The following is a 12,913-nucleotide window of genomic DNA, read 5'->3' as shown; positions in this document are numbered from 1 at the left end:
ATCTTGGTCACAGAACACACGACTTGCACTTAGAGAATCTCCTTTAGATCGTTGATACCTGGCCAATAAATATAAATGTATGACCATTTGCTGGCTAAAGTAGAGATGTAATGTATGTGCAGCCGTGCGTAACAGGTTCTCGATGTTTCAATAAAGAATTCTCTGCGCGTGTGTGTGTATGTGAGCGTTTGCATTTGTGTGCATATGTGTTTATGTTTAATATTATAAGGTATATTAGCTGCATGTGTGTATGCGTTTCTGCATATATATATATATATATATTTATATATATATATATATATATATATATATATATATATATATATATGTGTGTGTTTGTGTGTGTGTGTGTGTGTGTGTGTGTGTGTGTGTGTGTGTGTGTGTGTGTGTGTGTGTGTGTGTGTGTGTGTGTGTGTGTGTGTGTGTGTGTGTGTGTGTATGAATATACATATACATATATGTATATACATACATGCATAAATATATACATACATACATACATACATATATATATATATATATATATATATATATATATATATATCTGCACACACACATATATACATATATACATTGTTACATATCACTGCGGGAGTGGGATGGCGCAGAAGAAGAAGAGATCTCGGCGCTGCTGTCTTGTGTGCATTGCTCGTCCCTCTGTGTGCATGGATTTGATCAATGATAATATACTTGTTCATGGACGTATATGGCTTTGTTTTCTACGCTCGCATAAGTAAGACGCATACTCATAAAGGTGTGTGGGTTGCATCTAGAAATGAGTGAGAGATGACCCTTCTCTGTCTTTCACTCCCCCCTACCCTCCCCCCTTACCCCTCCACTTCTCCCTCTTCGCTCCCTGACTGACGCCACTGATGGAAGGCATCGCTGGGCATGGGTATAAATGAGGCCTTTCCTCGACCAAATGGAATTTCTCTCTCTCTCTCTCTCACTACACACACACACACACACACACACACATATATATGTATATGCCAGATTTTTTTACTCATGGAATGTTCCGAAAGGCGTCATGTGATCTGAGAACTGAAAATCATCGCATTACTTCAGGGCATTTTGTGCAGTAAATATATATGTATCAAATGCATTTCTTCCATTGCATCTGATATCAACGTAGTAAATTCATTCTGTGAAAGTACATGCGCACTCTCTCTGTCTCTCTCTCTCACTGCGATGAAACTACTGGTCTACTGCTACCTTTTTAAAGGAGGATCGCCCCCTTCCCCTTTCTCGCAGAGGATCACACGCAAGAGCTGGTGTTCCCCTTTGGCGAGACCGGAGGAGCCGTTCTGCACCCGAAGGAGGAGCTCGACGTTGATGCTCCGTTCTCTCTGTGCTTGTGGATGAAGGCGTCGATACAGACGTCCTTTGCCAAGATGCTGGTCTCCTTCATCGCCAACTCGACCATTTTTCTAAGTCGTAAGTTTCCTTCATCGCCAACTCGACCGTTTTTCTAGGTCGTAAGTTTCTCTCATCACCAAATCGACCATTTTTCTTAGTCGTTAGTTTCTCTGTCGATCGCTTTTTCTGTTGTTCAGATGTGAAGTCTTTAGTACTTATCTTGGAGGTTCGTGAAAGACCATGAAATGCTTCTTTAAAGCATAACGGAGTCATTCATTCTTTTTGCGGTCAGAATGCAGAGTCACTGCCATTGCCAAGGCCTAAAGCCAGTTCCAGTCATATCTCGATGTTCAACGCAGCTTCGTCTTTTTCATCACGACAGAAAAAGTGAAAATAATGATTTCTGTTATTACATTTTTGACATCTGATATTAATAACTGGGTGTAGTCTTCTATTTGCTGTATGTATTTGTGGACCTCCTTTCGATGTCTCTATATGTGTGAGAGGAATATGGGATATAATAACCGGATATATAGTATTGACTGGTTTCCTTAATTATGCTTACAAAAGTACATATGAATCCTTCGGGTAGGGTTGCTTGGCTGTTTGCAGTTCATTACAGTGTTCGATTTTCGGTCTTTGTCCACCATTAACTGCGATGAAACTACTGGACAGGATCCGGAACGATGGTCGCCCTCAGGACAGAGTTCCAGCTGCTGGACGCGCTCGACCCGCCGATGACCCCTCGCGTCTGGCACCACCTGTGCGTCGTGCGTCACAGCCATGACCGTTTCCAGCTCTTCCTCGACGGCCTCTCCTTCAGCAGCTCTCCTTATCCAACGAATGACACGGAAGTCAACGAAAGAAGATCGCGTAACATGAGAGCTCTGATGGCCATGAAGAAGTCAGCTCTGAGTCATGTTGACGGCAGAAATGATACGCAAACATCTATCATCATTTTAGGAGCTCTCGAGTCCCCCTACGACATTCCGGTGGGCAGAATGGCTGACCTGCGCGTATTCAGTCATGCTGTGACGTTAAAGGACGTCAATGTCCTGAGGGAATGCAGTCCGGACTCTCCCCGTGATGTGGGACTAGAGCTCCTGTACGTCACGCCAGCAATGTCGATTCGCAACGTCACCTACGCGAGAGTCTGCCAACCTGAACGATTCCACGTAATCACCTACACCGAATACATCTCACACAAGGATGCTGCTTCTCTCTGCGGGAAGCTGGGCGGGTCCCTCCCTAATCCGCAGGACTTCACGGATCTTCGGCTCATGACGGAGATCTTCCCCAGGTACAGCAGGAAGAAGGCGATGTACCTCTGGCTGAGCAACTCGACCAACACCACCGCGCTCGGGATCATGGAGGACTGGTGCCCCGTCCTCAACATCCAGTATGGGGGGAGTTTGCCCATGGCGGCGCCCTGCGATACATGGGCGAGGGACTTTGTCTGCCTGGTGCCCCACGGGGAGGCTCTGAGTCTCTTGTACCGGCAGGACGAGGTAACACTCTTTTATGGGGAAGAAGGAGACAATTTTTTGATGATCAGTGAAAGCGGCCTTTCGCTTATCCACAGGAATGGGACCTTCATGATTAAAAACTACATGGGTACGAATTTGGGGTCGAGGATTGGAAGCCAGATCTCCAGCGCCTTGGGTCTACGTCAGTGGGAGACCTTCGGCGGCGACGTTGAGTACATAACCATCAGCACTTGTCTCTCTGAGGAATTCACGTGCAGGAATGGCGATTGCGTTGCTCTGAGGAAACGATGCGACAAGCTCCCCGACTGCGACGACGCCTCCGACGAAGACGACTGCCGCTATCTGTTGGAACCGCCGGCGACGTACCGCTCCTACGTGTCTCCTTCCGACAACACGCCCGTCGGACTCAACGTATCCGTCTCGAATATTCATGACATCAATGTGAGTCGCCTTTAAAGTCATACGAATGTTTTTATTTATTTTATTTCATACCGCTATTTACTTTCAAAATGTATCTAAACCGAAACGCATGTATTCTTAGTAAGTTTACGCCAAGAACGCCACTTTCTAACACGAAAAGCAAGGCATACCAATCAATCTTTCTCACACTGCAGATGAAAGAGAACCAAATCGGCATCACAGCCGAAATCCGCCTCAACTGGACCGACTCCCGACTCACCTTCACCAACATGTTCGGCAAAATTCGGCTGGACGAAGTAATCGGCAAAATCTGGCACCCGAACATCGTGTTGATCGGAGCCAAGTATGAGAACAACGTCAAACTACGCAAAGGCATCGACGACCTGCGCTTCTTGTACGGGGAATCGTCGACCAACGGAACGCAAGTGGTCGTCAACAGTTCAAGGGGTGAGCGGGGACGGGCGCGCACGCTTGGGGTCGGGGGGGGGGAGGAGGTTCTATGTGTTTTTGTGTGGAGGAAAGACAGATAAACACACAAAATAGATAGGTGAATATATATATATATATATATATATATATATATATATATATATATATATATATATATATATATATATATATATATATATATATATATATATATATATATATATAGAGAGAGAGAGAGAGAGAGAGAGAGAGAGAGAGAGAGATAGCGATAGAGAAAGAGATAGAGATTTAGAGATAGAGATAGAGATAGAGATAGAGATAGAGATAGAGATAGAGATAGAGATAGAGATAGAGATAGAGATAGAGATAGAGATAGAGATAGAGATAAAGATAGATAGAGATAGAGAGAGAAAGAGAAAGAGAGAGACAGAGAGAGAGGCTGAGAGAGAGAGAGAGAGAGACAGGCAGAGAGAGAGAGAGAGATATGGATAGATGAATAGACAGATGGATGGATTAATGAAAGGATAAACTGATAGACAGACTGATAAAAAGGGCTGTTTCAGTCAAGGCTTTTGGCCACTTACACACTTCTGTCTCTCCCTCGCCAGCCCTGATGAGCAGAGGGAAGGACATCGACCTGCAGCTCCTCCTGATCCTCGACCTGTCCATCTCGTGCTCGTACAACCTGACTCTCTACCCCTTCGACGTGCAGCGGTGCGCCCTCAAGCTCGCCCTCGAACCCGACCTCTCCGGAGCCACCCGCTGGAACGAGCACCACCTCCACGTCACGGGGGCGCTTCCCCAGGCCGCCCTCTACACGATCTCGCACGTCCTCCTGCTGCACTACGCCCGCGACGAGGTAACCGAGGGTGGGCGTGTCGTCCGCTCGTACTGCCGATGTTTTTTTTTTTTTTTTTTTTTTTTTTTTTTTTTTTTTTTTTTTTTAATCTGCGACGAAATCTTGCACGACTCTCAGCGAGTCTTCGGATGACGTTGGGGTGGGGGGTGGGGGTGAAGGAGTGGGTGGGTGGGTTGGGAGGGGGAACTCACGTCGCTGCATCGTCCGGACAGAATCGTATCGAGGAGGATCTCAAAAATACGATCTGCTGTTAGATAACGATAATGCCGTGGTGAATGAGGCATGCGGGTATATGTATGCTGATAATGACGGTCTGTATAAAATCTGAATCTGATTGGAGTTTTCATGCACGCACGGACACACGCACAGACACACAAACATACACACACACACACAAACAAACATCACATATACATACACGCAAACAGGCCCCCTCCCTTTAAAAAAATGACCATATATAGACAACTACAAAACGCGCGAACCATTTCACATAAGCACAGTAGTTCCCCCGTTCTTTCTCCCCGAATACAAAGGAGAATAAATGCATTGCTTCCACACCATCATTCAGTAAAGACTCCACACAACACCCTTAAAATAAGTCATTAAGTGGTAGGGCACGAGCAAGTGGCCTCTTTTTGACTCCTCTGACATCCTCGAAAACGCAGGAAGGAGACCACACAACACACAAAATAAGACGTTCGGTGTAAGAGCACGAGCAAGTGGCCTCTTTCTAAGTCCTCCGACATCTTTCTCAAAAACGCAGGAAGAAGTCCACACAACACACTCTCTCCCTCTCCCCTATCCTCCCTTTCTCTCTCGTTCAGTGGAAGAACACGAGCAAGTGGCCTCCTTCTTACTCTAACATCTTCCTCGAAAACGCAGGAAGGAGAGACGTTCTCCTCCCCTCCCGGAGCTCCCTCGTGTCTCCTGCAGTAAAGGGAATTTTAGTATTGCTTCCTCGCGGTACAGCTATGCGTGCCAGTCTCGGAATCCGTCGGTAGCCCTTGCATTCCTCCCGCACAGTCGCCGTAGCAGCACCAAATCACTGCATTTGTGTGCGAGGAGGGTCTTTCTCTTTATCTCTGCCTCTCTACTTTTCTTTTTTTCTTTTTCTTGTTTCTCTTTGTCTCTTTGCTTTGTTTTTTCTCTCTCTCTTCGTTTCTTTTTGTTTCTTTATTTTTCTCTGTTTCTCTTTGTCTCTTTTTTCTCTCTCTGTTTCTCTTTCTCTCTTTTTTCTCTCTCTGTTTCTCTTTGTTTCTTTTTTCCTCTCTCTGTTTCTCTTTGTCTCTTTTTTCTCTCTCTGTTTCTCTTTCTCTATCTGCGTGTATATTTTGTTGTGTGTTTGTCTCTCTCTTTCTCCCCCTGCCTGTCTGTCTATCAGTCTCTCGGTCCCTCTTTATCTCCAGCTCCCTCCCCCCTCCCCCTTCCTTCTCCCCCTCCCACCCTCCCCTCTTTCTCTCTCTCCCACACGCACATAAACACGATGCACTCGTTTTTTCCCCCCAGGGGTCGGGGTCATCTCAGAAAATCAGGGCGTGAGGTGGGGTCTTCCGCGCTGCTTAGCCACCGTGCTTACCTCTCCTTCGTGACCTTTGAAGGAAGACAAAGAAACTGCATGCAACGTCTTTTCACTTAGAATGCTTTTGTGTTGCTGGATGCCCACGTGTAATCTTGTAATATATTTTTTATTTTTTATTTTATTTATTTTTCTTTACTTTTTTTTTGGTTGTTTCTGTTAGTTTGTATTGGCTTATGTTGTCTTGTATGTTAATGTATGTGTGTGTGTGTGTTTGTGTGTGTGTTTGTGTTTGTGTTTGTGTGTGTGCGTGTGTTTGTGTTCGTGTGTATGTGTGTGTGTTTGTGTGCGTGTGTTTGTGTTCGTGTGTATGTGTGTGTGTTTGTGTTTGTGTTCGTGTGTATGTGTGTGTGTGTGTGTGTCTGTGTAGTACACGGAAATCTAATACTCACTTCGCACCCATGTTACAGACGTCTTGAAGCTCGCCAAATGAGAAGCCCCGTCTATTGGCAACCGAATGAAGCCTCGTGACTCCATTTACGGGGATGGGGAGAGGAGGGGGAGGAGGTAGGATGGGAGAGGAGGGGGGAGGGAGGATGAGGGAGGGGAGAGAGGGATTGAGAGAGCATTGGGAGGGGGAGAGAGGATGCTAGATCGGGGGCGGGTTGGTGGGGTGATGAGAGGAGGGAGGAAGGAAGAAAGAGAGGAGATGGAGGAGGAGGAGGAGGAGGAGGAGGAAAGAGGAAAGGGTGAGAGAACGAGGGGGGAGAAGTGAGGAAGAGAAAGAGGGAGGAAAGGGAAAGAAATATAGGAAAGACGAGGGAGATGCAGAGATCAAGAAAAGGAGGAAGGATAGAGGAAGAGGAGGATGAAAGAGAAGGGAGAGAGAAGACTTAGGCATAGGGAGAAGGAGAGAGGAAGAGGAGCATGGGAGGGAGGAAGGGTGAGGAAATATAGAGAAGAAGAGAGAGAAGCAGAGGTAAAAAAGGAGGAAAGAGAGAAGTAAGAGGAGCATGGAAGAGAATGGAGAGAGAAGAGACATGGGGCATAGGGAGAAGGAGAAACGAAGAGAAGGATGAAAGAATAGAGAGAGAAGAGACTCAGGGCATAGGGGAGAAGGAGAGAGGAAGAGAAGGAGGGAAGAGAATGGAGAGAGAAGAGACAAGGAGCATAGGGAGAAGGAGAGAAGAAAAGAAGGATGAAAGAATAGAGGGAGAGAAGAGACTCGGGGCATAGGGAAAAGGAGAGAGGAAGAGCTGGATGGAAGAGAATGGAGAGAGAAGAGAAACGGGGCATAGGGAGAAGGAAAGAGGAAGAGAAGGATGAAAGAATAGAGAGAGAGAGAAGAGACGCGGGGGCATAGGGAGAAGGAGAGAGGAAAAGAAGGATGAAAGAATAGAGAGAAAGAGAGAGAAGAGAAACGGGGCATAGGGAGAAGGAGAGAGGAAAAGAAGGATGAAAGAATAGAGAGAAAGAGAAGAGACTCGGGGGCATAGGGGAGAAGGGAGAAGGAGAGAGGAAGAGACGGATGAAAGAACAGAGAGAGAGAGAGAAGAGAAACGGGGCATAGGGAGAAGGAGAGAGGAAGAGAAGGATGAAAGAATAGAGAAAGAGAAGAGACTCGGAGGCATAGGGGAGAAGGGAGAAGGAGAGAGGAAGAGACGGATGAAAGAATAGAGAGAGAGAGAGAGAAGAGAAACGGGGCATAGGGAGAAGGAGAGAGGAAAAGAAGGATGAAAGAATAGAGAGAAAGAGAAGAGACTCGGGGGCACAGGGGAGAAGGGAGAAGGAGAGAGGAAAAGACGGATGAAAGAATAGAGAGAGAGAGAGAAGAGAAACGGGGCATAGGGAGAAGGAGAGAGGAAGAGAAGGATGAAAGAATAGAGAAAGAGAAGAAACTCGGAGGCATAGGGGAGAAGGGAGAAGGAGTGGCGAGATCAGTACCCCTCGTGTGCCTGCCCGTCATGTCAGGCACACCATAAAAAGCTGCCGTGTCGTGGGTTGTCCACATTGCTGGCGTGCTGACCGTGCCGTCCGCTACCACCTGCAGAGCCAAGCCGTACAACATGACCGCTTTTACACTTCGAGTCCGCAAGAAGGAGAGGAAGTGATGGCAAGTTCACTCGTAAACATCTGATACACATTTCTCGACGATGGGTCCAAGATTTTCCTCCCTTCCTTATATAGGGGTTTTCTTTTTTCTTTTTTTTTTGGGGGGGGGAGGGGGTTTGAACATCACTTGCTTGTCAGATTTGTTAATGGGTTTAAGGTGTAGATGTTCAAAATGGGAAGGAGGTGTTATGGTTCGTAATAACAACAACAAGAATATTTTTGTTTTGTTTTTGATTTACGTATTAAATCTATACTACAAAAAAGAAAAAGAAAATAATGGAAAGATAGAAAAAACATGAATTTTACCTAAATGTAAACTTGTGCCTTTCACCTTGTTATAATTTGCAGCTTTTGCAGTAAATTACTTTCGGCTGACAATGAAAATCACAAAAAGAAACTCCGAAGCCAATAAATATGACCTGTGACCGAAATGATTCAGCGAGAAAAATTAATGTAGCACATAATCGCTCTTTTTTCCATTCCGAAAGAAGTCACAGTAAAGTTGCAAGTACATGAACACTGCACGGTGGAGATCTGTAAGGACAAATTATCGCTACAACTTTGGTTCTCATTATTATTAACTTCTTTTAAGGCTATTGCAAGAGAAAAAGAAGGTTTTAACTAACTTTCTTTCCTTGCTTTTGCCTCTTACTTCTTATGTTTCGACTTCTGTCTCATTTTTGCTTCAGTTTTTCCTATCATTCCCTTTTTCCTTCTTTTTCCATGTCCATTTATTCTTACTATTTTCTTTTTCTTTTTTCTTATTCTCCTTCTCCTTCTTCTACGCCCCTTTTATCATTTCTTCCTTCTTATCCCCCTCAAACCGCGTCGGCGCACAACACGAGGTCCTCCTCCGCCCGGGCGTTCTCCGCTGACTCTCTCCGAGGTCGAGTTCACCTTTTTGCGCGCGGCCAATTATTATTTCATTTTCCTTACGTGTTATTAAGATTGCCATCGCGGTATACCGGCCAGCATCCACACTGACTGAGCTGTCTTGCGGGGGGAAACTTTCTAGTTGAAACCCCTCCCGCCGCGGCCACTCTGCCAAAAATAAACATAACATAACCTCAGCGGAAAGTAAACAGAGCACCTTCAGCGCGCCTTTCTATGGCACGAGTCCAACCGGCGACGCGAGAGCTCTACACTTCAGGGTGTGGGAATGCGACCCAACGGGCTGTGTAATACCGCATGAGCCTTTGTTATCTACTTACAACATTTTTGCGCTTTAAATGCTTTCTGCGACCAGTTCTTGCGTGTACGCTCCTCCCGGTAGATGCAACAGGCAAATTGGTTCTTTTAATTAGCTTCACTGACTTTAGGGGGGATGGTTCTGGGGTTCATGCCAGAAAGACAGCGGTTTTTTTTCTTAATGTACGTGTAAATAATTTTGATTGTGTAACATCGATAGAAATAATTATAAGACTTATTATACCTGGATGGATACTAATTCAATAAGTAGATAAATGATTAAAAGTAATACCACAAATGCCTACATGGTACCTTATCTTGATTGTAACGTCAATGCATATTCTTAATCCAGATTTCTGAAGGACACTGACCTCTCACCCTCCTCACTATGCCACAGCCCCCCAAAATAAGTCTTTCCTTGCTTCCTAACCCCCTTCCCTGCAGGTCCACGTGCAGTTTCTCTTGGAGAGGCACTTCGGGTCGTACATGCTGACGTCGTACCTTCCGTGCCTTATCCTGCTGGTGATCGGGTCGACGACGCTCGTGTATCCCGTATCAGCTGAGTCCGACCGCGTCATGGTGACTCTCTCCTGCCTTATCGTCCTCGCCTCGCTCTTGGCCCAGGTGCGCCCGTGCTTTCGGAGGGGGCGCAGCAGGGGGTGGCTCGCTCTTAATTCAAGTCTTGGAGAGCGGGTGCTTTCATCTTAAGGAACTGTCTTGGTGTTGAGTTAAATACCGAAGAGCGTTCTGGATTTAGTTGATCAAAAATAGTATTATGTTTTTTTTTTTCTTCTTTTTCATTCAGAATGAGCTTTTAGGAATAATGTCATCTTGATTCTGATACTGATGAGGGTCGTGCTTTTTGGTCAAGGCTGTGTCATGTTCTCAATCAAGGTGCAATGCCATGTACTTGGTCAGGGAATGATGTCATACCCTTGGTTCAGATACATGAGTGTCAATGGTCAAACAAGTATCATGTTCTTGGCTCAGTGTGACCTCCTCTTGGTTACAAGGTAAGACGGTAAAATTTTCATGACTTGACCCTCATGGTAAAGCGAGGCTGCCTTGGTGTCTCTGTGTTCCAGCTAACGAGTCTTGAGAGAAACTGGCAATTATTGGACACTCTAGGAAAGTCTCCTCTGTTTTTGGGAAAGTTGGCAGAAAGTAAAATCCGATATGCACGATTCAAGGAAAATGGAAATAGAAAATTAGAAGCAAAGAAAGTAAATGAGCAGTTAAACTAGGAAAAAATTATGGAGAGAGTGCGGAAGAGAGAGGGACAAACAGCAGGAGACTGAGAGAGAGAGAGAGAGAGAGAGAGAGAGAGAGAGAGAGAGAGAGAGAGAGAGAGAGAGAGAGAGAGAGAGAGAGAGAGAGAGAGAGAGAGAGAGAAAGAAAATAAGAAAGAAAGAAAGAGAGAGATAGAGAGAAACAAAGAGAAAGAGAGAAAGAGAAAGAGAGACAGAGAGACAGATAGAGATAGCACACACACACACAACTCTCCCCCCCACACACAACCCCTCCCCCACACACACAACCCCTCCCCCCCACACACAACCCCTCCCTCCCACACACACACAAACCAAAGAACCAGCAAAAAGGAAATTTCGCTCCCCCCTGCAGGCCAGCGCGACCCTCCCCGAATCAGCCAGCAGCAAGGCCATCGAAGTGTGGTTTTTCTACACCATCGCCAGGATGTTCCTCGTTTCCGTCGTCCACACGGCTGTCTACCGGGCCAACCACCAGGTGAGTTCGGGGGAGGAAGGTAATGGGGAGGTGTATGAGTGGTTTTTATTTCTTTTTTCTAATTAATTTCTTTATTTATTATAGTAGGCTTCGGGGAAAGCAGATAATAAAGTCGTATGTGTTTTTTTATTTTTTCTTATTTATAGATTTATTTATTTATTTTTATTTTCATTATTATTATTTTTTAGAAGGGGGTATAGTAGGCTTCGGGGGAAGAAGACAATGTGGAGTCGTATGAATGGTTTTATTGATTGATTGATTGATTTATTATTATTACTATTATTATTATTATTTTAGGGGGGTGTTAGAGTAGGATTCAAGAGGGATTCATGGTGGTAAATTCTGGAAAAGAAATAGAATGTGGTAATTTGCGCATATCGTGGGATTTAACTAAGATTCATGGTGGTAAAATTCTGAAAAAGAAAGAAGAATGAGGGTGGATTATAAAAAAAGGCAATATGTGGATTCATGGTGACAAATTTCGGAAAAAAATATGAATGAAGAGGGATAATCTTTCATAGCTTTTATATGCAAGTGGTGTTTGGCTACTGCGTATCTTGCACTGAGTGATTGCAGTAACCATTTCCATTCATAAATTTTTTCTGCGTCATAAGGTTTCTTGTGATGTCACGTGATTGAATGATGAACTCAGATTGATGTGCAGCTGATTTGTATATTGTTTCTTAAGAATGTTAAACAAAAAGGGAATCAAAGATATTGTATAGCAGATAGATGTAAACATTTATGAGACTCGGTGAATTGTCAAGAAAGAGTAGGACTATCCTTTGTTATAACAATTCGTTTAAGGTTTGTTGATGCAGTATGCATTCACAACTAGATAGCAGAGGCGATATAAAGAAAGTTATTTATGGAGTTGCTGTTAGTCCCCCTTTTTAGATGCTATTTTTTTATACTAAATCATATATAGTTCAACTACTGCTTATTTTCTCTAAGCGAGCCTATTTTCCTCTCCTCTCGTAGACTTGTTTCCTGAGAGTATCCTGCGCGCCCCCTCGGCCAAAGGTCAAAGCGGCCGCTCCTGCAGCCGCCCGCGGGGCCGCCCTCAGACAGACAAGGGCGAGCAGGCGCAGGTGGAGCCCCGAGAGCATCACCAAGGCGGGGCTCGTGCTGGGCCTCGTCCTCGACATGACCTTCCTGGCCTGCTACGTCTCCTACATCGCCTTCACCCGGAGGTCCATCATCGAAAGCAGGGCATGAGGCTGGAGGGGCACTGGAGGGCCGGCTCTCGTGTTTCCCCTGCCCTTCTTTTTCTCTTTCCTTCCTCGTTTGCATCCGTCCGCGGCGAGGGCTGTGACGAATCGCTCTCATCCGAGTGAGCCGTTAAGCGGGGCGGTTGGCCATGAGTAAAAATCGTCCGGCATCATAAGAGCCGTCCATCATAGTCATGTGGAATCGCGCTTTAATTAGATTGGCCTGATCTCCAGGACACGTCATCTGATGACCCTTTAATATACATCAATTATTATACTCTGGAGAGCATCTAGAACACATTAACATCTAAATGGTTCCAGATTATCATTACTACCATTTTTTCCCTTCTCCCTTTTTGCTCTCTCAAAGGGTTAAGTATGTACAGTATTCACAGCCAGATAAATTGTCTGAACAGGACGAGGAGAGACTGAACGCTTGGCTGAACACCCACAATAGAAGTCTGTGTTCGCGGCTTCCTGAGTTGAGTTGTGAAGAAAACCTAATAGAAACAAAAGACGAAGATGAAGGCAATAGCGTCAAAAGGTCTGTCGCAACGATGCAGCTTCAGTTCGTCATCTTTTCTGC

The 12,913-nt window shown here is 45.3% G+C and overlaps 1 protein-coding gene across 1 annotated transcript; it reads left to right on the top strand.

Annotated features, from left to right (window-relative positions):
• The first annotated feature begins 891 nt into the window (after positions 1-891).
• On the top strand, positions 892-12,334 carry LOC138862363 (uncharacterized). Its single transcript, XM_070124100.1, has 8 exons — positions 892-895; positions 1,255-1,437; positions 2,035-3,287; positions 3,461-3,713; positions 4,304-4,554; positions 9,815-9,994; positions 10,994-11,116; positions 12,098-12,334. The coding sequence occupies exons 1-8, from the start codon at positions 892-894 to the stop codon at positions 12,332-12,334; spliced, it is 2,484 nt and encodes an 827-aa protein (XP_069980201.1).
• The last annotated feature ends 579 nt before the right edge of the window (positions 12,335-12,913 follow it).

The sequence above is a fragment of the Penaeus vannamei genome, chromosome 8, assembly GCF_042767895.1.
Source record: "Penaeus vannamei isolate JL-2024 chromosome 8, ASM4276789v1, whole genome shotgun sequence".
In the NCBI taxonomy this organism is placed as follows: Eukaryota; Metazoa; Arthropoda; class Malacostraca; order Decapoda; family Penaeidae; genus Penaeus; species Penaeus vannamei.
The sequence above is the reverse complement of the archived record's forward strand: the minus strand, read 5'-3'. Positions and strand labels throughout refer to the sequence as shown.